We start from the raw sequence: 27,328 nt of genomic DNA, 5'->3' as shown, positions 1-27,328 counted from the left end.
TACAGCCCATCATTGATCTTAGCTTTTACAAGTATATACCGGCCCTCCACATCCCTCACAACCGAAACCACATCAGCTGCTAGAGAGCTGGCCAAGAGGATTCCCACGCCCGTATATTTGTGTGAAACTGAAGCCGCTGCATGAAACACTGGTTGGAACCCTTTAATGGTTAATAGCCGCTCATATCGTTTTCTAACATGGGTTTCTTGACAATATATAATGTCTGCCTTCATATGGAGCATGTCCCGTGAAAACAATTGACGCTTGTTGTATGTGTTCAGACCTTTCACATTGATAGATGTTATTTTTAGTGACCCCATGATATCAGAAGTGTACAACTAACACCACCTAACAGGCTGGGGGTGCTCCCCTGAAATCCCCAAATCAAACTACTACGGTTACTCCCACTCGGAGCTCCGCTAATGGGGCCTTGGTCCTCGCTTACCCTCCCCCCCACTTTCCACTCTCCCCTCCGAGTGGTTCTCCACCATGAGAGAGCCGACGCCAACTCAACCATAACGATAACACACAGAACTGAGCTCCCCCCCTCCCCCGTCCCCACCCTACAGATGCCAGACAATAAACATTAAGAACAAACAGAACAATAGGATGGGAATAGATGGATCCCCCTCCAGCATTAATAGCATCTAATAACCAGGCTTGAAAAAGGCTTTATAAAGTCCACACATCATTTGTCCCACTTGCACTAATTCACTGAATGGAGTGCCCATATCGGGCCAAGGTTAACCTGCTCCGGTATGAAAACGGTCCTAGCCCGGTTCCTCCAGGTCCGCTGACCCTCCTGACCTGCGACACAAACGCTTTCCCGCTTTGTCCACTCTTTTCCAACGCGGTCGATCTGCCTTCCGGACATTGCTAGGAGTGGCAACGGCCTTAGGTAGAGGGGTGTCCGCCGTGATCAGTCCCGCCATCCGCAGAATATCTTCAGCCTCCATAACCTTATGGACCCTGGAATCCGTGCCACTGATGGTGAATTGCAATCCAAATGGAAAAAGCCAGCGGTATTTAATATTATGAGATCTCAGGATACTGATTACATCTCGGAATTCCCTCCGTTTTCTAATGGTGGAAGTCGCTAGATCTTGAAAAACTTCAATTTGGTTGCCCTTCCATTTGAGGGAGCCCTGGGACCTGGCAGCTCGAGCCACCGTTTCTTTGACTTGAAAGCTGTGAAAACATGCAATGATGTCACGGGGCAAGTTATTCCTTGGTTTGCCATATACTCTATGAGCCCTTTCCAGGACCACCTCCCGGGGCCTGCCACCAGTTTCCTCTGAGTCCAGAATAGCTGAACAAATGTCCTGCACTACTTTAGTGCTGTCTCTATAATCCTCCCCCTCGGGTACTCCTCTAAATCGAAGATTTACCCTCCGGGCTCTATTCTCCAAATCTTCCACGTGCATTTGGAGTTCCTCCTGCGCCTCCTGGTACTTGCCCTGCTCCTCCCGTACCTCGTCCACCGCTGTATGCACTGCCTCCAGGCCGGCCTCGTTTTCATCCGCCCTTCTTTCCAGCTCACGAATGTCCGTTTTAATATCTTCTCGAAGAGCACTCAGCTCCTCTCTCACCCGAGCCATATCGCCCCGGAGGTCCTGAAACCACTGTTGAAATTCCTGTCTCGAAGGGACCTCCAACTCCCCGACTGGCGTCACGAGTCCTGGGCACTCTCCCGTCTCGCTGCTCAGCGCCATTTTGCCGTCGGTGTCGGGAGTCGCGGCAGCTGCCGCTGCCGCGAATGAGAAGCGGTTCAAATCCGGTTTTTTCCGCGGAGTTGCAGGAGCCGTCATTGCTGGACTCGGAGGTGCTTAATAAAGTGGGTAAGAAGCCAAATTAAGCCCCGATGGAGGGAGATCCACACCGGAGGAGGAGGGAGCCGAAAGCTCAGGCGGCCATCTTGGCTGGTGACGTCACCGCTCTCCGTATAGTGTACTTCTGATAGCAATTGGAGACGGATTAGATTTCAATCTGATGTCAGTCCTAGTACATATACCCCTGCAGGAAGTGCAGCTCTTCAGTATTTTCCGTCTCCATAGCAGTTCGGGACTCTATGCACGCTAGCATAGCGTTAGAGTAATTTACCAAAGAAAACCAAAACTAGAAGAAATTTTCTCTCTACAGATGAGCCCCGCTCTCCTGCGGTGACACCCCTTGGGTCCCTCCCCGAGTTGAGAATTCCCAAAGTGATTTCCGTGATCCCTCGGAGGTAAGCCTTGGTCTGGCGGCCGACCCTTGGCGTGGACCTAGCCCCCACATCAGGTGAGGCTGAGAGGCAGCGGGTGAAACTTCGAGCGCGGCGGTCAAGGTATTTCCCTCTCCCCCCACAGCGGGAAACTGCCCGGAACGAGACCGGGAAGTGCCGAGACAAGGCAAGGTAGAAATCTATTTAAAAGTCTTTGGTCTCCGAAGCTCGAGGAGTCTCACAGATCGCCAGCTGGTGCCAGGGCCACCGGGTTGATCTGCCCTAGCAGGGCTAGACCCCAGTCAGATACGAGGGCTCTCCCATGTGGAGACCCTCCAAGGTGGTCGCCATATTGTCCGCATGGTCACAGTCACCATCTTGACCTGTTCGCCGCCCTGTCCGCCGCCCCGACCCATGCGCACAACGTTGCGCGCCCAAGTACCATGCGCACAAGCGACGCACATAGCCACACGCTTACTGTGCCGGGTGCATAACTTCGATCTGTGCGCACAACAGCACGCACATCTCTCTGAGCGCACAACTTTGACGCACCAGAGCACATAACTAAGCCACCAGGGCCCTGAATTTTACGCACACGAGCCATGGCACCACCGGAGAAGAAGCTCAGAGCCTTTGCCCAGCATGCCATATTAGAGCTGCACGGCATGAGGAGGCCACGGCCCTGTGTATACAGTGCGAGGAGGCCCTGGGGGATCCAGCTCATGGCCCTCCCCAGCCGGTACCAGGTTCCAGCTTCTCGAACAGTACACCGGATCTAGCATCCCCCAGTGGGAGCCTCCCTCAGACGGGGCTCCCCAGGGACACAGTGTCTCTTAATTTAGACCCAGCATCTATCTTCTGGGTGGAATTCTTCAAAGGCCTGCATACTTTCGTCCACATGCAGCCGGGGCCTCCAATAATACGGCCACAACCTCTGCCAGAGGACCTAAACATCCCGGTACCCTCTATGCCCAGAGAAGTGATTCCACCGCCCAGGAGCTCCACCTTCGGGGACACGGACAACTCAGATGAGGATTCAGAACCTCTGGAGGAAGGGGTTCGGTGGGGGCTCGGTCCCATGAGGCACTTCTTCACCAAGGACGAGCTTCCAGACCTGGTCACACACAGCTTGAAAGAGCTCACTATCCCGGGCACAAGTACCTTGGGGGAACCTAAGATGAATCCCCTCCTAAAGGGACTCTGTCAGACCTCCCGTCATTTCCCACTATTACAAGTCGTCCAGCAGCTAATTGACCTGGAATGGGAAGCCCCTGAGACTACGTTCAAAGGGGGGCGTGCCCTGGCAGCCATGTACCCTCTGGATCTCGCGGCCAAAGATCTCCTGGCATGTCCGAAAGTGGATGCCATGGTCTGCGTGGTCTCGAAGTGCACTACTATCCCAGTTGAAGGAGGAGCAGCACTCAAGGATGCTCAAGACAGACATCTGGAATCCATCCTCAAACAGTCTTTTGACGTCTCCGCTATGTCTCTACAGATCGCGGCCTGCTGTGCCGTGGTGACATGTGCCTGCTTATCACAGACCAAGAACAACACTCCCGGGGAAGCCCTGGAACCAGGAGTATCATTCCTCACAGATGCTGCTTCTGATCTGGTGTGCACCGCAGCTGGAGGAGTGTCATCAGCCATGGCAGCCAGAAGACAATTCTGGCTCCTAAGCTGGTCGGCCGATGCATCGTCCAAAACTTGACTCACAAGGATGCCCTTCAAGGGAACCCTCCTGTTCGGAAGCGAACTAGAGACGCTAGCCAACAAATGGGGCAAATCTCCACTGCCGCGGCTATCGGAGGACAGGAATAAGAGAAACCAGCAACCCTTCCCCCGATCTTCCAGGGGCAGAGAATCACAGCGCTTCAACCCATACAGAAGCGCACATATCAAGCGGCTCGCCCCGCAGGCAGGAGCCAGTCCTTTCGGAACAAGCACAACAAGGGGAGCTGGCTCAGGCCCAGGTCCCAGCCGCACCCCACAATGAAAATCAGCTGACCCGTCCAAAGGAAGAAGCCATAGGGGGCAGACTTGCCGTATTCTACCAAAGATGGGTCGAGATAACTTCAGACAAGTGGGTCCTAGCTATCATTCGAGATGGATATTACCAGGATTTCCACCACCTCCCTCCAGACAAGTTTGTGGAATCCCCCTGCCACGATCCTTCCAAGAGGATGGCAGTGGAGGCTACACTGACCAGATTACTAGTCTTAGAGGCTATAACACCGGTGCCCGCACAACAAATAAATACTGGACATTATTCCATCTATTTTATCATCCCCAAGAAAGAAGGAACATTCCGGCCCATCCTGGACCTCAAGTCGGTCAACCGCCACCTGAAGATTCCTCGCTTCCGCATGGAAACCCTACGCTCCGTAATAAGGGTGATACAACTGGGAGAGTTCTTTACATCCCTGGATCTTTCGGAAGCCTAACTACACATTCCGGTCCATCAAGAGCATCAGCGTTTTCTACGCTTCACAATCCTGGACCGCCACTACCAGTTCTGGGCACTACCATTCAGGTTAGCCGCAGCACATCGAATGTTCACCAAAATCATGGTGGTAGTGGCAGCAACACTGAGGAAGGAAGGAATCCTTGTACACCCTTATCTAGATGATTGGCTGATCAGGGTGAAATCCCCAGAGGAAAGTCACCAGGCGACCAACAGAGTCAAAACTCTACTAGAGAGCCTCGGGTGGGTGGTCAACACAAACAAGAGCTGTCTGCAGCCCTCCCAATCTCTAGAATACTTGGGAGTTCGGTTCGACACCAAACAAGACAAGGAGATTGAAACTGATAACCCAGTTGCGAACCCTGTTGAGTGAGCTTCATCCCACGGCATGGGACTACCTCCAAGTCCTCGGCCTCATGGCATCCACACTGGAAGTAGTGCCATGGGCTAGAGCTCACATGAGACCCCTACAGTGCTCACTACTATCACGATGGAATCCGCTGTCCCAGAACTACACCGTACGTCTTCAGCTCCCAGACAAAGTTCGAACCCAACTACGATGGTGGCTACAAGAAGGCCATCTGAGCCAGGGAGTGAGGCTATCCTCATCAACCTGGATCCTGCTCACCATGGACGCCAGCCTACGAGGATGGGGAGCACACTGCCAGGAGATAACCGCCCAGGGACAATGGAACAAAGAAGAGTCGGGATGGAACATCAATCGCCTAGTAGCCCGGGCAGTCAGACTAGCCTGCCTATGGTTCGGTCACAGACTCAGAGACAAATCAGTCAGTCATGTCGGACAACGCCACAACAGTGGCCTACATCAACCATCAGGGAGGAACCAGAAACCAACAGGTGTCTCTGGAAATAGACCCCCTAATATCATGGGCGGAAGCGAACCTTCAAGAGATCTCGATCGTCCACAATGCTGGGAAAGACAACGTCGCTGCGGATTACCTCAGCAGAGAAAGTCTAGACCCAGGAGAATGGAGACTGTTGACCACAGCATTCCAATTGATAGTAAACCGTTGGGGAACACCAACCCTGGACCTCCTGGCAAACTGGTCCAACACCCAAGTGCCCAGCTTATTCAGCTGCAGACGGGAACCTCAGTCCCAGGGAATCGATGCCCCAGTACAGACCTGGCCACAGGAAACTCTATTATACGCCTTCCCACTGTGGCCCCTATTGGGCACAATCATCCATAAGATAGAACACCACAAGGGACCAGTACTTCTAGTGGCCCCAGACTGGCCAAGAAGACCGTGGTACACAGACATGCGAAGGCTGCTGACAGGGAGCCCCCTCCTGCTACCGCCACACAGGGACCTGCCCCAACAAGGGCCAATCCTCCATGAGGATCCAGCTCAATTCTCTCTTACGGCCTTGCCATTGAGAGGACTCGCCTGAGGAAGAGCGGATACTCAGAGGCAGTAATTGACACCCTGCTCCGAGCACGCAAGTTCTCCACATCCCTAACATACATAAGGATTTGGAGAGTATTCGAAGCCTGGTGTGAGGACCGCGACATCATTCTACGCTCAGTCAAAATTCCTGCAGAACGGCCTACAGAAGGGATTGTCTCAACTCCATCAAGGTACAGGTGACCGCATTGGCATGCTACGGAACCAAGAGTGAGGATGGCAGCCTAGCCTCTCACCCGGATGTCTCCCATTTTCTAAAAGGAGTCAGGCAGATCCGACCACCCCTAATGTGGCCGGTGCCTCTATGGAACCTCAATCTGGTCCTAGATTTCTTAGCAGGAGCCTCCTTCAGACCTCTTCGCGGTCTGTCTCTCCGACTATTAACATTGAAAACAGCCTTCCTGGTGGCAGTCTGTTCGGCCCGTCTTATCTCCGAGCTACAAGCACTGTCCTGCCGGGAGCCGTTCCTCAGACTCACTCCGGGAACCATCTAGTTACGCACGGTCCTGTCCTTCTTCCCCAAAGTGGTTTCTCACTTCCATCTCAACCAAACCATCTCGCTACCATCGCCAGATGAGCATAAGAATTCAGAAGAGTCTTGCAGTCTACGCCACCTCAACATCGACAGACTCCTAGTCCGATACCTGGAAAGGTCGGAATCCGTACGAAAGACGGACCATCTATTCGTCCTTCACAGCAGGAAGAAGCAAGTGGAAGCGGCCTCGCGAGCAACCATAGCCCGCTGGATCAAAGAAGTTATCAAGGTGGCCTACGTAGAAGTAGGCAAGCCATCGCCTCTACAGGTCAAGGCCCATTCCACTAGAGCCCAGGCAGTGTCCTGGGCAGAAACCAAGATGCTGTCCCCCACTGAGATGTGTCAGGCGGCGATATGGTCCTCCATCCACACCTTCTCCAGGTTGTACCACTTGGATGTTCAGGCTCGAGAGGACACAGCATTTCAAGGGCAATACTAAGTGGGCCACGGGCAGCCTCCCACCCGGTTCAGGAGTAGCTTTTATACATTCCATTGGTCCTGAGTCCATCTGCTACATGCTAGGAAATGGAGAAATTACTTACCTAATAATTTCGTTTTCCTTAGTGTAGACAGATGGACTCAGCATCCCACCCACGACTGCCATCATTCATGGAATTCTCGGGTGACATCCCTGAGAACGAGTTATTCACGGGTAAGCCATGCTTTCCTCCAATTAGGACACCCATCCTTCTGGGTGTCGACGTTTCTCGGTTGAGGGCACTGGCGGTCTCCAGCTATAACCAATGCAACCAGTTCAAGTTATTCAGTCATGCATATATCCACAATTGCTTTTCGAGGAGAATACTGAAGAGCTGTACTTCCTGCAGGGGTATATGTACTAGGACTGACATCAGATTGAAATCTGATCCGTCTCCAACTGCTATCAGGAGCACATTATACCCATTGGTACTGAGTCCATCTGTCTACACTAAGGAAAACGAAATTATCAGGTAAGTAATTTCTCCAATAATAAAACAAAATCTTACCTGATCCATCGGGTCAATGAAGGCCCCGTCCCAATGCCGGGGTCTAGGCCTGGATCCAGGCCCGAAGCCGCAACCCAGCCTGGAAGCCGGATCACAATGCCGGGACCTTGGCCCAGTGTCGGGCCCAGGCCTTGGAGCTCCTCTTCTTTCTTCGCCCTGCAAGCCAAATGACTGTCCGCTGGGGTCGTGCCAGAGTTAATGTATTCCAGCGCATTTGTCCCATAGGACGGCATAATTTTGATGTATGGCAATTGTGATCTGCCATGGCATATGCAAGTCCGAGGCTTCGGCCTAGTCCAAGATGGCGGATCCCCACTAGACTGGGTAAGTAGTAGGAGCCGGGAGGATCCTGGCCCTGGCATTTTTCCAGGAGGGAGGGCTCGATTTTTGTTTTTTGAACATTTTGGGGTTTGTTTGGTTTTTTTTCATTTCTTGATTCTTTTTTTTTCACACAAATGAAACAAATCAAACAATCCACGAACCAAAATTCATGGGGAAAAACCTCCCAAAAACAAACCATAAAACCAAAACAAATTTTTTCTCTGCACATCCATACCGTCCAGGCCCTCCTTCACTGGCAGCCTCCCACCCACTAACTGGGTTCCTGCTTGCCTATAGGCAAGTTTCTGCCCACAGGCTTTCCCTTGGTGGTTTCTAGGGATTCTGGGACCCCATGCACCCATGGATCACACAGTTCCTAGAAATGCATCCAGAGACCAAATACAGAAAATAGGTTCATCAATCCAGGACAGGGAATGCTAATGAGTTTATTAGCAAAAATGAGGAACAGCAAATGAAAAGAGATGAAATTTTGCAGCCAGCAACAGATAACTTTTACTGTTTAATCATTGTTATTTAACTTATGAGTTTCTGGAGCGCTTTGGTAGACAGCCCATTTCCTAGAGTTGGAGCAGGATCTCAGCACAGAGATTTGTTCTCACTGAACTCCCAACCAAGACTAAAGAGTTCTAGCACCTCCAGGGCTAGTTCTCTGTCTCAGACAATCAAGCCATACGATAATAGCATTAGCTCACTGACCCAATTGTTTTCTGGCCAATGGCATTGCAGGATGTTCATCTTACAGTTGTTTTCTTATAGATGCTGGGATATGTCTGCTATCCAAGCCTCATTCTGAGTCAAGCCTGCATGCCAGCCTTTGTCTGAATTAGTGTAGAGGTCAAACATCATCTGTAAGCCAACTCTGAGGAAATGAGCTCACTGGGGAAAACAGTCACAAGACAAATCATAAAGCATGCAGGACCCCTGTTCTGCCACAAAGTGTATTGTCCAATCAGTAAAAGCAGTGGATAAACTTCTTTTTTTTTTTTTAAGCTGTATAAGTGAAAAGAGGAACACCCAAAGGGGAATAGTTAGAACTAAAGGAGAGGATTGGAAAAGTAAAGAGAAGGATCAAAAGAGCAGAGTCCTTAAATATTTTTGCTCTTTATTCATACTGAAAGGAGAGGGTGATACATTACAAGAGGACCTTGCAAGACTGGAAGATTGGGCATCCAAATGGGAGATGAAATTTAATGTGGACAAGTGCAAGGTGATGCATATAGGGAAAAATAACCCTTGCTGTAGTTACACAATGTTAGGTTCCATATTAGGAGCTACCACCCAGGAAAAAGATCTAGGCATCGTAGTGGATAACACATTGAAATTGTGCTGCAACAGATAAAAAAGCAAACAGAATGTTAGGAATTATTAGGAAGGGAATGGTTAATAAAACGGAAAATGTCATAATGCCTTTGTATCGCTCCATGGTGAAGACCGCACCTTGAATACTGTGTACAATTCTGGTCGCCACATGTCAAAAAAGATATAGTTGCGATAGAGAAGGTATAGAGAAGGGCAACCAAAATGATAAAGGGGATGGAACAGCTCCCCTATGAGGAAAGGCTGAAGAGGTTAGGGCTGATCAGCTTGGAGAAGAGACGGCTGTGGGGGGGAATATGATAGTGGTCTTTAAGGTCATCAGAGGTCTTGAATGAGTAGATGTGAATCGGTTATTTACAATTTTGAATAATAGAAGGACTAGAGGGCATTCCAGCAAGTAGCACATTTAAGACTAATCGGAGAAAATGTTTCTTCACTCAATGCACAATAAAGCTCTGGAATTTGTTGCCAGAAGATGTAGTTAGTGTAACTGGGTTCAGAAAAGGTTTGGATAAGTTCATGGAGGAGAAGTCCTTTAACGGCTATTAATCAAGTTTACTTGGGGAATAGCCACTGCTATTAATTGCATCAGTAGCATGGGATCTTCTTGGTGTTTGGGTAATTGCCAGGTTCTTGTGGCCTGGTTTTTTCTCTGTTGGAAACAGGATGCTGGGCTTGATGGACCCTTAGTCTGACCCAGCATGGCAATTTCTTATGTTCTTATATGATAGACCAAAGGCAAATAACAAGGACATCAGGGGCTGGGGGTGAAAACATTACCATTTACCGAGGAGGTAGTGTTTAATGTAAGTCTACAGGACCATATGAGGTATGTCCCAAAATATGAAGGAGCTATGGAGGTACTAACTGTACCCCTCACAGCTCTGTTCGGGTACCACTTGAAACAGGAGAGGCTCCAAGATAGTGGAGAAGAAATGTAGCTGCACCAGGATGGGAAATAGGAGGAAAAGGAAGCCTACACACCTGTCAGCATAACATCAGTAGTGGGTAAAGTAATAGAAGCACTGCTCTGAAGGGCAGAATAGTGCAGTACCTTGATGTTAGTGGGTTCCAGGATCATAGGCAACATGGTTTCCAGTCTTGCCAAACTTGATTGTTTTGATGAAGTGACCTGAGTAGTTAAACAGGGAGGTGCTCAGAGGTGTCCTTTGTGAATTTCCATAAAGCCTTTGACACTTTTCCACACAGGAGACTAGCAATCAAACTAACCAGTCTGGGAGATGGAACAAAAATTATAAACCAAATGGAAAAACTAGTTGAACAAAAGAACTCAGATGTGGTGATCAGTGGTATTTACTGTGGTGACGGGCAAGTTAGTGTCCAGCAAGGATCACGGCGCTAGCTCCAGTCCTTTTCAGTGTTTTCATAAATGAGATTGAGGAAGGGTTAGAAGGGAACGTGTGCCTCTTTGCAGATGATATGATAATTTCCAAAAGAGCAGACATGCAAGAGGGGATAAATAAAATGAAATATTTTTTTTAATTTAAAAAATGGTGAAAGGTACAGCAACTACATAAAAAAAAAACAAACACATACCGTAATTGGAGAAGAAGAAATAGCAGTCACCAAACAGAAGAGAGACCTGGGAAAGGTCATCTCTGATGATTTCAAGGTAGTCAGTCCAATGTGACAGAGCAGCTGGGAAAGTTAATAGCATACTTGGGTGCATAAAGAGAGGTATCCCTAATAAAACAAGGGAAGTAATATTCACCTTAAGATATGTGTTTAGTTCCGGAGATTACATCTACAAAGGGTCACTGTTACAGTGGAGATAATTCAAAGGCGGGATTGCCAAAATGGTGCAAGTGATATATAAAAAAGATGAAAGAAGCTAAACAAGTACTCCCTAGAAGAAAGAAGGGAATGGGGAGATACGATTCCCACGTTCAAATATCTGCAATAATGTACCAGAGAGGGAAGCATTTTTCCATAGAATGAAAAGCTCAAGGACAAAGTGTGGTCATATGAAGCTGAAGGGAGGAAAGCTCAAAAAAGAATGTCAGCATACTTCCCAAGAACAGGCCTGAACCAGACTTCAGCAGAAATTATAGGAGCCAAAGGAGCAGCAGAATTAAAGCATGCATGGCCTTAGACGCACAGCAACCTTCGAGGGAGGAGGACCACAGATAGTGACATCTGGGGCTGCACAGTAGGCAGACACAAATTGAGCAGCTTGGGTGAACCAAAGGGTCCTTTCCTGCTGACATCTTCTGTGTTTTTGTACTGGTAATTGCGCACACATCGTGCACACCCACTGTTTCTTACACTCCGTGTGCATCCGCAGATGATCACATTCCCAAACGGAGGCCCGCCCCCCCCCCCCCCCCCCCCCGATAACTACAGAAACTGGTTACATTCGCATACGATATGTTTTCCTGCATGCTTACTAATTTCACACCCATACCCGCAGTGGTAATTCTGCTCAAACACATTTTTTATTTATTTTAAGCATTTTATATACCAAAATACGTTGGGACCATCATCTCAGTTTACAGATAACTAAAAATAGCAAGAAGCTTTACAGAGAACACTTATCATAACGTATCAACAGGATAAAGGGAAGGTTAACTGAGTATGAGGGGAAACATATCCAAATATTTACATGATATTTACAAGAGATTATCAAATTTCAGGGGGGGGGGGAGAGGGGGATACACTTGCAGGTTGATAATTACTCAAACACCAGCTACTTAACATTTCTGTTATTTCAAACATTAATAACCCACTAGTCCAAAAATGCTTGCGCCTACCAAGTAACAGATTGAACAGAAATACAATCGAACAGATATAAGAGCAACAAAGAAGGCCACAATTCACAAAATGATAGCATACAATCCAGAAAGATAAAGTGAAAGCGAAATAAAACCTTTAACTCCCCAACTCTGTTTGGGTACCAAGGTCAGATGAGATTTTACCTACTTGGGGTGGTGTGGCCTGTCCAAAAGTCTGTTGGGGGGGGGGGGAGGCCTAAAAATCAGACTGGACCTGCTACCAAAAAGGCTCAAACATGAGTTTTCCCTAAATGAGCTTGCCTCAAAGAAGGACCACTGTTTTTGTTTTGTTTTGTTTTTTTTATCACACGAGCCTAATGTTCTACTTGGAACGTAACACTGTACCTCCAAATAATCGGGCCCGATGCCACAAATGACCCTAAAACCAAAATAACCAATTTGAATTTTATCTGCCCTAACATGGGTAACTGGCAGAGGCCAAGAGCACAAGAGAGAGATGATTTCCGCATCTACTCCCTGTAATGATGCAAGCAGCAGCATTTTGTATGAGTTGTGGGATTTGAATCCGAAAAGCCAGAAGCCCAAAGAAAAAACAGAATTACAAAAATCAATAGCTGTAATCACCAGTGGTGAGGTCCTGAGGTGACAGCAAAGGTTTCAGTTGCCTAAACAACTTTAATATTAAAAAAAAAAGGCATATGAGCTACTGTCCTCACTTGAGCTTTCCTAGAAATCTTCTGATAACCCCCCCCAAGTTACGATTTTTGTATGAAGAAGCAGCACACACTCACCTAGAACCATTCTGAGAAGAGCGAGTGACCCATAGGGCTTGTCATTTTAAGATTCAAAGTTAGACTATTCCGTGGCATCCAGCTCTGTTTTGCTGCAAGACAATCAACAACTGATTCAAAGATAGGAAGCAGAGAGTAGGACTAAAGTGTCACTTCTTTCAATGGAGGAATATAGCTAGTGGCATGCCCAAGGATCTGTACTGGGACTGGTGCTTTTCAACATATTTATAAATGATTTGGAAAAGGAAATAAGTGAGCTGATCAGATTTACAGATGGTACAAAATTATTCCAAGTTGATAAGAACATGCCATACTGGGTCAGACCAAGGGTCCATCAAGCCCAGCATCCTGTTTCCAACAGTGGCCAATCCAGGCCATAAGAACCTGCAAGCAGATCATGAGAAATTGCAGGAGGGATCTTGTGAGACTGGGGGACTGGGCAACCAAATGGCAGACGAAATTGAATGGGGACAAATGCAAAGTGATGCCCATAGGAAAAAATAATCCACACTATAGTTACTTGATGTTAGGTTCCATAATAGAAGATAAAGGGAGTTAGGCATCATTGGGGACAATACGCTGAAATTCTTGGCTCACTGTGCGGCGGCAGTCAAAAAAAGAAAACAGAATGTTAGGAATTATTAGGAAGGGAATAAAGAATATAAATTAAAATGTCATACCTCTGTATCGCTCCACGGTGTGACCACACCTAGAGTACTGTGTGCACTTCAGGTTGCCTCAACTCAAAAAAGATATAGCAAAACTAGAAAAGGAACAGAGAAGTGTGTCCAGAATGATAAAGGGGCTGGAATGCTTCCCCTATGAGGAAAGACTAAAGAGATTAGCATTTTTCAGCTTGGAGAAGAGACGGCTGAGGGGAGATGTGATAGAGGTCTACAAAAACTTGAGGTGGAATGGGTAAATGTAAATTGGTTGTTTACTCTTTCAAAAAATAAAGGTGTTAGTAGCACATTTAAAACAAATCTGAGAAAATATTTTTTCACTCAGTGTACAGTTAAACTCTGGAATGCATTGCTGGAGGATGTGGTAAAGGCAGTTTGCATAGCTGGATTTACAGAAACCAAGGACGAGTTCCTGGAGGAAATGTCCGTAAACAGTTATTAACCAGAATGATTTGGGGTAAGCCATTGCTTATCCCTGAAAGTTAGCAACATGGGATCTATTTATTGTGTGGGATCCTGCCAGGCACTTGTGACCTGGATTGGCCACTGTTGGGAAAAAGGATACTGGGCTTGACAGATCCGAGCCAGTATGACAAGTATGTTTTTATGTTCTAACCACAGTTGGAGCCTGCAAATCCTCAGGATTTACAGGGAGGAAAGCTGGATATCATCAGTGTATATTCTATAGCCCACCTCTAAAGAAGTAAACAAATTGCCAGTAGGCTGTAAAAAATATTAAACAGAATAGGCAAGAGGGCGGAAACCTGAAGAACCCTTGTGTTAATGGCTTTCCATGAAGAACAATGGGACTTGTAGAGAGCGGTCAGATAAAGATGATTGAAACCATTGCACAACCTGAGAACTGGACCCAAGGACCCTTAAACAATCTAGAATGATAGAATGATTTATCAAACGCTAAAGAAATATTAAAAATATATATATCACTAAAACAGATCCTCTTCTATCTAGATTAATCTGCAGGGAGTCGAGCAAAGAGGTCTCAGTACTGTGCTCCTTGTAACAAACCTGTCTGAAGCTGGTCAAGGCCCCCATAAGCTTCCAAGAAATCCTGTAGCTGCACAAGAACTGCCTCTTCAGTGAATTTCCCCAGTACACGTGTTGACGATTAATCTTATGCACACTGATAATTGCATGATGCACAGCTGCACTCACACACTGGTAATTATCAGCACTAGTTTAAGAAATTCCTGGACTCCATGCAACACTAGATTGCTTTTAGTAGCAAACAAAATGAAAATGCCATCTCTCCTGGCTGCTCCTGCCTCTCTCAGCCATCCCTCCCTTTTTGTGCCTAGAAAAATAGAAAATCTCCCTTGCCTTTCAGTGCACTTCAGCACTCCTCCTGGCTGAGCTGGGGAAAGTTTCGGCACTCTTTTTTTTTTTTTTTTTTTTTTTTTTTAAATAGCCTCCTGCAGGGCAGACTTAGCAGCAGAACAGTGGCCTGCTCAGGGCCTGTCAGGATCAGCAGGAGCCAATGGAGCCACCTTGATTTCAGTATCTTAAACTGGCATTGGTGATTACCCACGGGTAATGAAGCACACGCTAAATGTTTCCCTTTCCTCATACAAATGCTGAAAATTGCATTCACAGTGCACACACACGGATTATGGTTCACATGGTGGTAACTGCGCTCATTCATTGTGTGCACATTGATTGATTGCCCTTATATATTTGCAGACATGTTGCTAGTTTTTATGATTCGGATATGCTAATCACACTTGCACACGCTGATGCTTTACAATAGGCGCTGTTGCACTCAGTTACATACCAATGACATTCAGCCACAGGCTTTGTGTTCCTATATACACACACTCTGACTTGCCACAGATGATTACTTTCACACACACAAATGCAAGGCTATGCATTTCCACACACACTGATTTTGCCCACCCACATGCACTGCTGCAGCTCATGATTCAGCTTGAAACAGTCTCTTCGTGGCTCCCCTTACCACATTCCCTGTCATGAACCCCAGGGAGGGCCCAGTTATCACCAGTCTGGGGACATGGGTATTTTGCTATTTCTCCAGGGTGAGACCAGTGCTGGAAACTGAAGAAACCAGTAAGTGGCAACATCCAGTCCCACCTGACCAGTCTCCTGCTCTGCCTCTCCGGTCTGTTGTTGGTCTTGTAATGCTGAGCAGCAGTTTTTCTGCATTCCCCTTAGCAATTGCTATGAAGGGGGTTGAGTCCAAAGAATAAGACTGGGTTTGGATGAGGGTCACATGAGTGACATTTTACTGCTGGGTTCCACTGTTGCATTTGTTCTCCAGCACCAGCTGTACTGACTGGCACAGTTACACAGAAGATTTGGCTTTCTGAGGAGCGCTCTACTGTTTTGGTGCCTCTGTTGTCCATGGTTCCCATGTGCTGCCAGTGTTAGTCCACACTCTAGCTAAATAAACTGTATATTATGACGTATTATTCAATATCATAAACTAGAAAACATTAATTCAAGCTGATGGTGAAGTACTTCTATATAATTTTTAGTGTGTGAGCGTGGAAACCTCATAAACTAAGAGAGCTTTCTCCATTTTAAGAATAACTCTCGTACTGCCCATTTTCCAGTATTTAAATATTTTTGCTTTGCAGACAAACTTTGTCACTTTAGACTGTATTTTGTGTTTCAATCATCGGTTTCCACACATTCACTATATCAATATTTGTTAACAATTTTTTTCAAAAATTTTTAACCATTTTTAGTAGAAAAAGGACACTTATCCTTGCAGAACGTGAACTGCTGCCTTGGGAACAACTCAACCCGACATGGCTCGTATTTCGAATGCTTCGTCAGGGGTAGGTATTATGTTCATTGTCTAGAATACAAAGGCAAGAAGAATTCTGCTTTAGTTGTATAAACCTTTAGTAAGTGTGTTAAAATGCTCTCCATGATTACATACGTTCCTCGCATCATGCTATCCTCTTTCGCTCTGCCTGCAGGCAGATTAAAACACAACTACGTGAACATAGAAGCCGCCTGAGAACAGGCAATATCGAAGCTCCCATTGCAAAACACTGTATGCAAGCACACCACACTTTTGAACAACTCAAATGGACTATTTTAGAGAAAGTGTCTCAGAGTGATCGCGGCGGAGACCTCCGCTGTCAATTGAACTATCGCGAGCAGTGGTGGATCTTCACACTCTCCTCTCAGTCCCCAGATTGTTTATTGAAGTCCATTCAATGCAATCATTTAATCTAAATTCCTATTGGTAGTTTGTTACATCTCAGTCACTGATTGGCTATCTCTCAAGTCGTTAGACAGTTTAAAAGTCTGCTGTAATAATATGGCGGATCCCGGTTCGGTAAAGCTGAGACCGTGTAGCAGAGCGAAAGAGGACAGCATGATGCGAGGAACATATGTAATCATGTAGAGCATTTTAACACACTTACTAAAGCAGAATTCTTCTTGCCTTTGTATTCTAGACAATGAACATAATATAATACCTACCCCTGACGAAGCATTCGAAACACGAGCCGTGTCTGGTTGAGTTGTTCCCAAGGCAGCAGTTCAGGTTCTGCAAGGATAAGTGTCCTTTTTCTACTAAAAATAGTTAAAAAATTTTGAAAAAAATCTGTTAACAAATATTGATATAGTGAATGTGTGGAAACCAATGATTGAAACACAAAATACAGTCTAAAGTGACAAAGTTTGACTGCAAAGCAAAAATATTAAAACACTGCAAAACGGGCAGTACTAGAGTTATTCTTAAAACGGAGAAAGCTCTTAGTTTATGAGGTTTCCACGCTCATGCACTAAAAATTATATAGAAGTACTTCACCATCAGAGTGTTAGTCCACAGGCATACTTCTCAAACTGGCAGGGACTGCTCATTTTTGCCTTTTCTACATTGAGTTGGCACATGTTGAGATTTTTATTTTTTTTTTTGCTTGGACAGTTTCTGTGGGCTTATCTTTGTCAGGAGACACATGTGACTCTACTGTTTTGAGAGCAGCAGGTTAAAGCAGGAGCTGTGTGTTTGCAATTTAGTAGGTGATGGAGTTTTTCCTTTTCTGGTTCCCTTCTGTTTATAGAGAAACCCTGATGGCAAGGGGCAGTTTTGGGGTTTGTTTTTTTAACTTATTTAAATACATTGATTGGAAGAGAAGTACAAAAAGTCTTCAGCTCCACATAGCCATACATAAAATATATGAAAAAGGACAATCCTTGTACAAAATCCTTTTTTCTTGTTCCACAGGCTCCAGAGTGTTTAGTCTGTTGTTGAGAGATACTCTGGCTGTAGGTGGTTTTCTTTTCCACGGGTCATCCTCTTAATGCAGAGGACTCTCAAGAGGCCCAGTCTCCACTACCAGCCCACAAAGATTTTTGCAGCAGCCCTTTAGCAAATGGCTGAGAGGAGTAAAGTTCAGTCCAGGAGCTGGCACTGCACCATTCACAAATCTATCTAAGTTACAGGCCGCCAGGGCCAGTTTACTTTATTTTCAGGTTGAGGAGAGAGGCATCAATACCTTCACTCCTGCTTTGACACTTTCTGCTGTCCTTCCAGACTCTGAGGTGGGCACCCCTCTTAATCCAGACTCTGGAGAAAGTTATCCTAAATCCTGTGGTGTTTGAAAAGAATGTACCTGCTTGATGGATGAAGTCACTCTGAGCCCCTTTCTGTCAAGTAATAAGCAGATGGGACCTTCTGATGCATCATATAACTGACATCTAGTCTTCTGGCAAATGGCTTATGTATTCCACACATTAAAAAAAGTGGAAAGAAGGCAAAACTGTTACTGGCATGGTTAAAAGGGGAGGTGAAAGAAGCTATTTTAGCCAAAAGATCTTCATTCAAAAATTGGAAGAAGGACTCAACAGAAGAAAATAGGATAATGCATAAGCGTTGGCAAGTTAAATCTAAGACATTGATAAGACAGGCTAAGAGAGAATTTGAAAAGAAGTTGGCCGAGGAGGCAAAAACTCACAGTAAAAACTTTTAAAAATATATCTGAAGCAGAAAGCCTGTGAGGGAGTCAGTTGGACCGTTAGATGATCGCGGGGTTAAAGGGGCACTTAGAGAAGATAAGGCCATCACGGAGAGATTAAATGATTTCTTTGCTTCGGTGTTTACTAAAGAGTATGTTGGGGAGATACCAGTTCCAGAGAAGGTTTTCATGAGTAATGATTCAGATGGACTGAACCAAATCACGGTGAACCTAGAAGATGTGGTAGGCCTGATTGATAAACTGAAGAGTAGTAAATCACCTGGACCGGATGGTATACACACCAGGGTTCTGAAGGAACTAAAAAATGAAATTTCAGACCTATTAGTAAAAATTTGTAACTTATCATTAAAATCATCCAATGTACCTGAAGACTGGAGGATAGCTAATGTAACCCCAATATTTAAAAAGGGCTCCAGGGGAGATCCCAGAAACTACAGAACGGTTAGCTTGACTTCAGTGCCAGGAAAAATAGTAGAAAGTGTTCTAAGCATCAAAATCACAGAACATATAGAAAGACATGGTTTAATGGAACAAAGTCAGCTTGGCTTTACCCAAGGCAAGTCTTGCCTCACAAATTTGCGTCACTTTTTTGAAGGAGTTAATAAACATGTGGATAAAGATGGAACCGGTAGATGTAGTGTTCTTGGATTTTCAGAAGGCGTTTGATAAAGTTCCTCATGAGAGGCTTCTAGGAAAAGTAAAAAGTCATGGTATAGGTGGCTTACATGGATTACAAACTGGTATTAGGTGGCTTACGTGGATTACAAACTGGCTCAAAGACAGGAAACAGAGAATAGGATTAAATGGACAATTTTCTCAGTGGAAGGGAGTGGGCAGTGGAGTGCCTCAGGGATCTGTATTGGGGCACTTACTTTTCAATAAATTTATAAATGATCTGGAAAAAAATACGACAAGTGAGGTAATCAAATTTGCAGATGATACAAAATTGTTCAGAGTAGTTAAATCACAAGCAGATTGTGATAAATTGCAGGAAGACCTTGTGAGACTGGAAAATTGGGCATCAAAATGGCAGATTTAACTTAATGTGGATGAGTGCAAGGTGATGCATATAGGGAAAAATAACCCATGCTATAGTTACACAATGTTAGGTTCCATATTAGGTGCTACCACTCAAGAAAGAGATCTAGGTGTCATAGTGGATAACACATTGAAATCGTCGGTTTAGTGTGCTGCGGCAGTCAAAAAAGCAAACAATGTTGGGAATTATTAGGAAGAGAATAAAACGGAATAAAACGGAAAATGTCATAATGCCTCTGTATCACTCCATGGTGAGACCCCCACCTTAAATACTGTGTACAATTTTGGTTGCCGCATCTCAAAAAAGATATACCGTATTTTTCGCTCCATAAGACGCACTTTTTTTCCCCCAAAGGTGGGGGGAAAATGTATGTGCGTCTTATGGAGCGAATATAAAAAAAAAAACAAACAAAAATCTAACAAACACCCCCCCCCCCCCCGACTCCCCCAAGACCTGCCGACTTAATTTCCTACAACCCCCCCCCCCCCCCAAGACCTGACAAATTAATTTCCTGCAACCCCCCACCCTCCTGACCCCCCCCAAGACCTGCCAAACGTCCCTGGTGGTCCAGCGGGGGTCCGGGAATGATCTCCTGGGCGTGGGCCGTCGGCTGCCAGTAAACAAAATGGCGCCGACGGCCCTATGCCCTCACTATGTCACTGAGACCGACCGCTGCTATTGGTCGGTCTCAGTGACATAGTGAGGGCATAGGGCCGTCGGCGCCATTTTGTTTACTGGCAGCCGACGGCTCACGCCCAGGAGATCGTTCCCGGACCACTCCTGGACCCCCGCTGGACCACCAGGGACGTTTGGCAGGTCTTGGGGGGGTCAGGAGGGTGGGGGGTTGCAGGAAATTAATTCGGCAGGTCTTGGGGGGGTCAGGAGGGTGGGGGGTTGCAGGAAATTAATTTGGCAGGTCTTGGGGGGGTCAGGGGGGTGGAGGTTGTTAATTTAAAGGGTTGGGATGGGGGGGGGGGTTTTGGGGGTTCCCACAGAAAGAAAAATTTTCTGATCTGGGGAGTGGACCGAAATGGCCCTCCCCAGACCCGAAAACAAAATGGGGAGAAAAAAAAAAAACTATGCACTCCCCTAATTTGCTCCATAAGACGCCCAGACGCAGAGCCGGTTTAGCACAATTTTTTTTTTTTTAAATTTTCCCCCTCTGAATCCTAGGTGCGTCTTATGATCAGGTGCGTCTTATGGAGCGAAAAATACGGTAATTGCGATGGAGAAGGTACAGAGAAGGGCAATCAAAATAAGGGGAATGGAACAGCTCCCGTATGAGGAAAGACTAAAGAGGTTAGGTCTTTTCAGCTTGGAGAAGAGACGGCTGAGGGGAGGATATGATAGAGGTGTTTAAAATCATGAGAGGTCTAGAACGGGTAGATGTGAATCGGTTATTTAGTCTTTCGGATAATAGACTAAGGGGCACTCCATGAAGTTAGCATATGGCACATTTAAAACTAATCGGAGAAAGTTCTTCACTCAAAGCACAATTAAACTCTGGAATTTGTTGCCGGAGGATGTGGTTAGTGCAGTTGGTATAGCTGTGTTTAAAAATAGATTGGATAAGTTCTTGGAGGAGAAGTCCATTACCTACTATTAATTAAGTTGACTTAGAAAATATCCACTGCTATTACGAGCAACGGTAACATGGAATAGACTTAGTTTTTTGGTACTTGCCAGGTTCTTATGGCCTGGATTGGCCACTGTTGGAAACAGGATGCTGGGCTTGATGGACCCTTGGTCTGACCCAGTATGGCCTGTTCTAATGTAGTGTCTAGCTCATTCTTTCCTCATGCCACCCTCCCAATGCCTAGAACCTATAACCATCATTTACATTTGGAACCAGCTTATCCTGAATTCATCTGATCGGATTGAGATGACGAATCTTCCCTGTTTTCAGAGTTTGAAGTGAAAAGATTGGAATTCTGTCAAAATACTTTGAGGTGACTTTGGCTCTTTCTAAGGATGAACAAATATAGAAATCATTTTACCCGTTTCTGAGGGCAGTGAGAAAAGAAGTCAGAATCCTTCCCATCTATGACAAATTGGGAACTGATTTCCTCAGAATGGAGTCATTCAAATAAAAAGGTTGCAACTCGAAAGATAATGCATTGCATGGTGAGGTTTCCTAAAGAGTGCAAGGTGTGGACCTCAGCTGCAGGAGGAGAGGTTTTCATCAGAGTCCTATAGAGACAGACTCTATCCCTAAAGGAGGGAATTTCAGGACTAAAAGATGCCATCAATAAGCATATGGCTTCAACTTTAAAGAATGGGTACAAAATGTCTGGCATTCTGTTGTGGTTTGTAGTTTATCTCTCCAGAGCAATGATAAGATGGCTTCATCAGCTGGAAGTACTGAATCTGGCAAGAAAATACCACAAAAGACATTAATCTCTCTGCTCCATATGATGGCTAAAATAACTGTAGATTCTTCGTATGAATCAATGTCAAACATTGCCAGATCCATGGCTGTTGACGTTGTTGTGTGATGAGGAGTTTGGCTAAAACAGTGGACGGCAGATGCACCATCCAAGGTGCATTTGTTGGGCCTGCCTTTCAAGATAATAACCATTTTAGAGATGTTTCTTAAAGAACTGACAATGGGCCAAAGTATGCCAATATTCACTGGTTATTCAGTTTCTCCATACCTGGATGATGTGCTAGTAAAAAGTGCTTTCACTGGAGAAACGTCCTCAGGACAAGAGAGACAGTGGTAGTTGCTGTGATGTACAAATTCCAGACAATAGAAACCACACCAGTCCTGGTTCATGTCTAGATTTATTTTTCTTAATTCAGCTTAGGACTCAATTTTCAAAATTAAAATGCTGCAAAAGGTAAACAGTGCTTACAATCCATTTGCAGCTGAAACATTGCTCACTTTGGTTAAGCTGCTTGCTATACTATATTTGAGCTGTCTGATTCCATGGCACCCCTCTTGTGAGGGCTGGTCATTTCCATTTGAAATGATAAGCGGCTTTTCTTCCAACAATATTTTTAGCATAAGGATTCCCTATTCTGTGGGCAAAAAATCCAGGGCGTTTCCCTGATGTCTCTAGGAGCAGCAGAGGAGGAAGCAAGTTCTCCAGTTAAAAGCCTGGGTCCAATCTATAGGGGCATCATTTTATTTATCATTCCCCTGTTAAATGTGTGATTGTATATCAAGCTAAGAAGTTTATTTTTGTAGGTTTGCTTCACCTAGAAACCTTCATTTTGGATACAACAGTTTGAAGATCAATTGTAGATATGGATGGGTTTATATCCGATTTTTATTTTACTTTAGTGGCTCCTAGATGAGGACTTGGATATTGTGAGGTGTTTGTTTTTTTAAATTTACTATGTGAGGTATAGTTTCCTCTTTTTTTTTTTTTCCTGGATAATGTCAGGTTTATTTTTGTAAATATGATTAAAAAAATCAATAAAGAAATAATTTAAAAGTAGTATTGTGACCTTATAGGGAAAGGCAATGCTTTGAAAATATGCCTTTCCCTGCACTACGGCAGGAAGTGTGAAGGTACAGCAATGGTATGTTCCTTGGATTCAAGCTGATGGGAAGACTACAGTAGAATGGAAACGGTGGCTGCTGTTAATTCTTCATACCAGTCTGCATGAACCCTCCCATTGGCAGGTTTGTCTGCTAGATGTGAAATTACATTGGATGATATTTGCTTCTCTCATTCTAATTGTCACTGCAGTTATCAAAGCTCTGGAAGCTCTTAATGATGGGAGGCATAATAACGGAGCCGGAGGCTGGTCAGATGGGACTGGTGACATCACTTCCGAGTATCTTAAGTTTCCAACATTGGGCTCATCCTGTAGAAGTAGAGAAAATACCCTTGTGTCCAGATTGATATAAAGAACAAGCATAACCGTAATTGAGAGGACAGCCAAAATTCCCTCTCCCCATTGGCATTAAGGGGCACAGCTTGTTTCTCATCTCAAGAGTCCATCTGTGAATGCTTTTTTATTTCTGTTTTATTTTTCTCTTGCTCACTTCCAGAGGTGTATTTACAAGATTCCTTTAAGCCATTGGTCTGCATCTCCCCTAGTGCCAGGTGAGTCCTGCCTGTTCCTTACCAAACATGCCATTCTTCCTCAAAAGTACAGCCCTAGATTCAGCCTGGGCTCTTGTTTGGCCTCCCTCTTCCTCAGTTACATATGACAATGCTTTTATTTTTTTTTTAATACATTTACAACATCTTCTGAGAAGGTGCTAAATGATGGCTAGGTTCTGCTGCTTCTGCCTTCTCACAAATCTGGAGCACAGGTTACTGGCATCCTGCCCAACTCCCTTGCTCTCTCTCTAGCAGCATAAGATGCAAGTATCTCTCCCCAGTCCCCCAGCAAAGCTCCAATTGCTTATTGTCCCGCTTATGTACACTCATGGATATTTGCTCTCTCTCTTGCTCACGTAATCTCACAATGTCTCCTGTGCCCATTCTCTCCGTCAGTTTATTTGATGCTGTTTCCTCGCTGATCAAGAATAAAATTCACCGTTTACCTGTCATTGACCCAGACACGGGGAACACCCTTTACATCCTGACGCACAAACGTATCCTCAAGTTCCTGAAGCTTTTTGTGAGTATAGAATCCCGGGTCCTACCCTGCAAAATCCTGTCACCCTCTCCCACCCTATCGCCTTATTTCCATGTTCCTCAATATACCTCTCCATCCCTCCCTTTCTTACTCCACTTGTTCTCATCCCTAAATACTCCCTTTTTTCAGTCTCCACAACCTTTTTTCTCGCTTCATGCCACCCTGCCTCTATCCCCATATCTTCCTCCATCTCTCTTCCCCCTTCTATATCGTCCTCCTCCCTGTGGCCTTCTTACCAGTAGTATTCCCAGGTGCTCTGTTTTCATGCAGTTCCAGTGATCAATATTGAGTTTTTAGGTAGACTGACTATTTTTTTATTGTCTCTCTCTCTCGCTGTCATCCACACCTCTTGTTTGTAGATAGCTGATTTAGCAAAACCAGCCTTTCTATGTAAGCCCTTGGAGGAGATGAACATTGGCACGTACAATAACATTGCACTAGTGCGCACCACCACCCCCGTATATGTGGCACTGGGGATTTTCGTGCAGCAGCGGGTGTCGGCGCTACCTGTAGTAGACGAGTCAGGTGAGGAAAAAGATTGAAGCAGAGAAGCGCAGTGTCCCTGGGAGACAGAGTACCAGCACCATGAGCTTGGCATAATCTTAGGTGAAATATATCCATATTTTACTTTCTTTTCAAAACGAATGTATTCGTAGCTGAAAAATACATATAAAGAAGTCAGTTAAAAATACTATAAATTAAATGGGAAAACCTCAAAGCACAGGTGCTAGAAAGATTTATATGCTTGAGTCTCGCTGCTTAAAAAAAAATACTTTGAATTTTTTTTTTGGTGGCAAAAATGTTTTCTATTAGCATATTTGCCACCAAACATTTCAGAAGTTATGTGTTTTGCTTTTTTTTAATAAGAAATTAAGAACATAAGAAATGCCATGCTAGGTAGACCAGTGTCCATCTAAGTCAAGCATCTGGTCTCCAGCAGTGGCCAGTTTGGGTCACAGGTACCTGGCAGCTTTCAAAAAGTAAATCTGTTTCTTATTACTCCAGGGACAGCAATAGCTTTCCTTGGTCTACTTGGCTAATAACATTTTGTGGACATTTCCTCCAGGAACTTGTCCAAAGTTCTTTTAAACCTCACTATGCTAAGCTGCCTTGATAACATCCACTGGCAAGCAGATTCCATAGCTTGATCGTGCACTGAGTAAAAAATACCATCTACGATTTAAAAAAAAAAAAAAAAAAAAAGCTGGTGGTTAGTTTTAAAAGTGCCCCCTTATTTAACCTTTCAAATAATACTAAAATAATTACCCCATAAACTACTATCCCATCTCAAATTCGGGCATATAAATTTCTATAGCATTTGCACTTTCAGATTTTCCCTTCTAATTAAATGAATTTAAGTGAATTCTTTAATTGTATTTTTCAGTTAAGAATAAATTCTTTTTGAAAAAAATGTAAATTTTTTTCAAAAAGATGTCAGATTTGGACTATTTCACTTTTAGGGGTGTGTGTGTGGGGGGGGGGGGGTTGTTGGACTGTATCTCTTCACTTCCTCCTTTTCATTGTTTTTGATTAATGGTGGTCATAGGTATTCATGAGGAGCACATACACCGCTGCCATGGTGTTGAGCCTCTGAGTGTTGTGCTTCCTTCTGTACCATTTGGTCTCTTTCTCTGTCTTCAGTTCAATCTTTTTTTTATTTTATTTTATTTTTTTTTAACTCATTTCAGGTCGAGTGGTCGACATCTACTCCAAGTTTGATGTCATTGTAAGTAACCCTGAAGAGTCCTTCCAATAGAGCAAACATAATTTATGGTCACAGGAAAGTTGAGGGGTTATGAGACAGAGTTAGTGACCGAGAGGAGAAAGCTTGGAGCCTGTGAAGAGCTTTCTTGGGGCACAGCCCCTCCACGTGGTTGAGGGGGGCCTCTGGTTATTGGTTTGGGATGTGTGACTTGAGTGATGGTTTGTCCTCAGGCTCTGCTCTTGCCTTCATTCTCTCTTCACTGTCTCCCTCTGCTCTGCCTTGCCCTATTTCCTTCCTATCTGTCTTCGTTCTGATCTCTTGCCATCTTTTAATCTTTTTTTTTTTTTTTTTTTTTACCTCCTTTGGTTTTTTTATTCCCCTTTATTCCCACTCTGACACCCAGAACTTGGCTGCTGAGAAGACCTACAATAACCTGGATGTAACAGTGACGAAGGCCCTGCAGCATCGCTCCCAATACTTCGAGGGTGTGCTCAAGTGCTTTAAGCATGAGACCCTGGAGACCATCATCAATCGCCTAGTGGAAGCGGAGGTGAGGCAGTGGGCCCCATCTTCCTCACCCCTCAGAAGAACAATTGAGGCAGCCTTAGTAGTAGTAGTAGTAATAGTAGTTGTAGTGTTTCAGAGAAGAAGCATCTTAGTGCTACTGGGAATGTTACTGATCTTTCTTCCCTCCGTTTGCTCTGTCTTTCAGGTACACCGGTTGGTCGTGGTGGATGAGAACGATGTGGTGAAAGGAATAGTTTCTCTCTCTGACATTCTGCAGGCCCTGGTCCTGACTGCAGGTGGTAAGTGTACGGCCATCCTTCCCCCTTAGTGTTGTCAGCAGTTTGACTGTACCTATGAGTGGAGGGGGGGGGGGGGGTTTATAAGTGCTGCTTTTGCCAGAGTCTAGGTTGGGGAGAGGTTGCCCGCAACTGGGACCTCCACTAGCTTGTTCAGTGTAATGCCTCCTGCTGACTTTGCTTCTTTTCTTCTTGCCCAGGGGAGAATGCCTTGTGAAGGAGAAGGGCAGGGATGTGCTGTGCAAAGGGAACTTGCAATTGAAGAGCCTTCAGAGCCAACTTGTGGAAAAGCAGCACAAAGCCAAAAAAAAAAAAAGCACCTACCTGCAGCATAGGCCCTTCCCAACGCTAAAGACGAAGACCGACCACCCCCTTGAAGGAGAGGAGGGAGAGAGTGCAACGCCCCCTATATGATGACTTCTTCTCTGAGACTCTGCCCAACAGCACCAGCCTCTCTTTGAGAGAGAGAGAAGACCCTTCTTTAATACCAGCCCTTCCCTCTAACTAGGGATTTGCTGCTCCTCTGATCTCCCCTTGAGAGAAGGGAGATGGTGAGGTTCTCGATACCTCTGTTCCCTCTGCTGCTGTTTGTTGAGGGTGAGGTTGAACGATCACCCTGCCTGTTCCATAGCCGAGTCTCTCTTTATTTTCACACAGTGCTTGGTGAGGTGCCAGCATTGCTTTCATCGTTCCTCAGTGTTAGAACCTCACCATCTC

The 27,328-nt window shown here is 45.3% G+C and overlaps 1 protein-coding gene across 3 annotated transcripts in view; it reads left to right on the top strand.

Annotated features, from left to right (window-relative positions):
* The window catches only part of PRKAG1 (protein kinase AMP-activated non-catalytic subunit gamma 1), an 81,837-nt gene extending 54,894 nt beyond the window's left edge, over positions 1-26,943 (top strand). For all 3 annotated transcript variants that reach the window (XM_029594652.1, XM_029594649.1, XM_029594651.1), the window contains exons 7-13: positions 23,508-23,562; positions 23,959-24,085; positions 24,463-24,628; positions 25,792-25,829; positions 26,212-26,358; positions 26,521-26,614; positions 26,812-26,943. In XM_029594652.1, the coding sequence (XP_029450512.1) occupies positions 23,508-23,562; positions 23,959-24,085; positions 24,463-24,628; positions 25,792-25,829; positions 26,212-26,358; positions 26,521-26,614; positions 26,812-26,828 (644 nt within the window). In that variant the 3' untranslated portion in view covers positions 26,829-26,943. The remainder of the gene's footprint in view (positions 1-23,507; positions 23,563-23,958; positions 24,086-24,462; positions 24,629-25,791; positions 25,830-26,211; positions 26,359-26,520; positions 26,615-26,811) is intronic.
* Positions 26,944-27,328: the final 385 nt, after the last annotated feature.

This window comes from Rhinatrema bivittatum, chromosome 3 (assembly GCF_901001135.1).
Source record: "Rhinatrema bivittatum chromosome 3, aRhiBiv1.1, whole genome shotgun sequence".
In the NCBI taxonomy this organism is placed as follows: Eukaryota; Metazoa; Chordata; class Amphibia; order Gymnophiona; family Rhinatrematidae; genus Rhinatrema; species Rhinatrema bivittatum.
The sequence above is the reverse complement of the archived record's forward strand: the minus strand, read 5'-3'. Positions and strand labels throughout refer to the sequence as shown.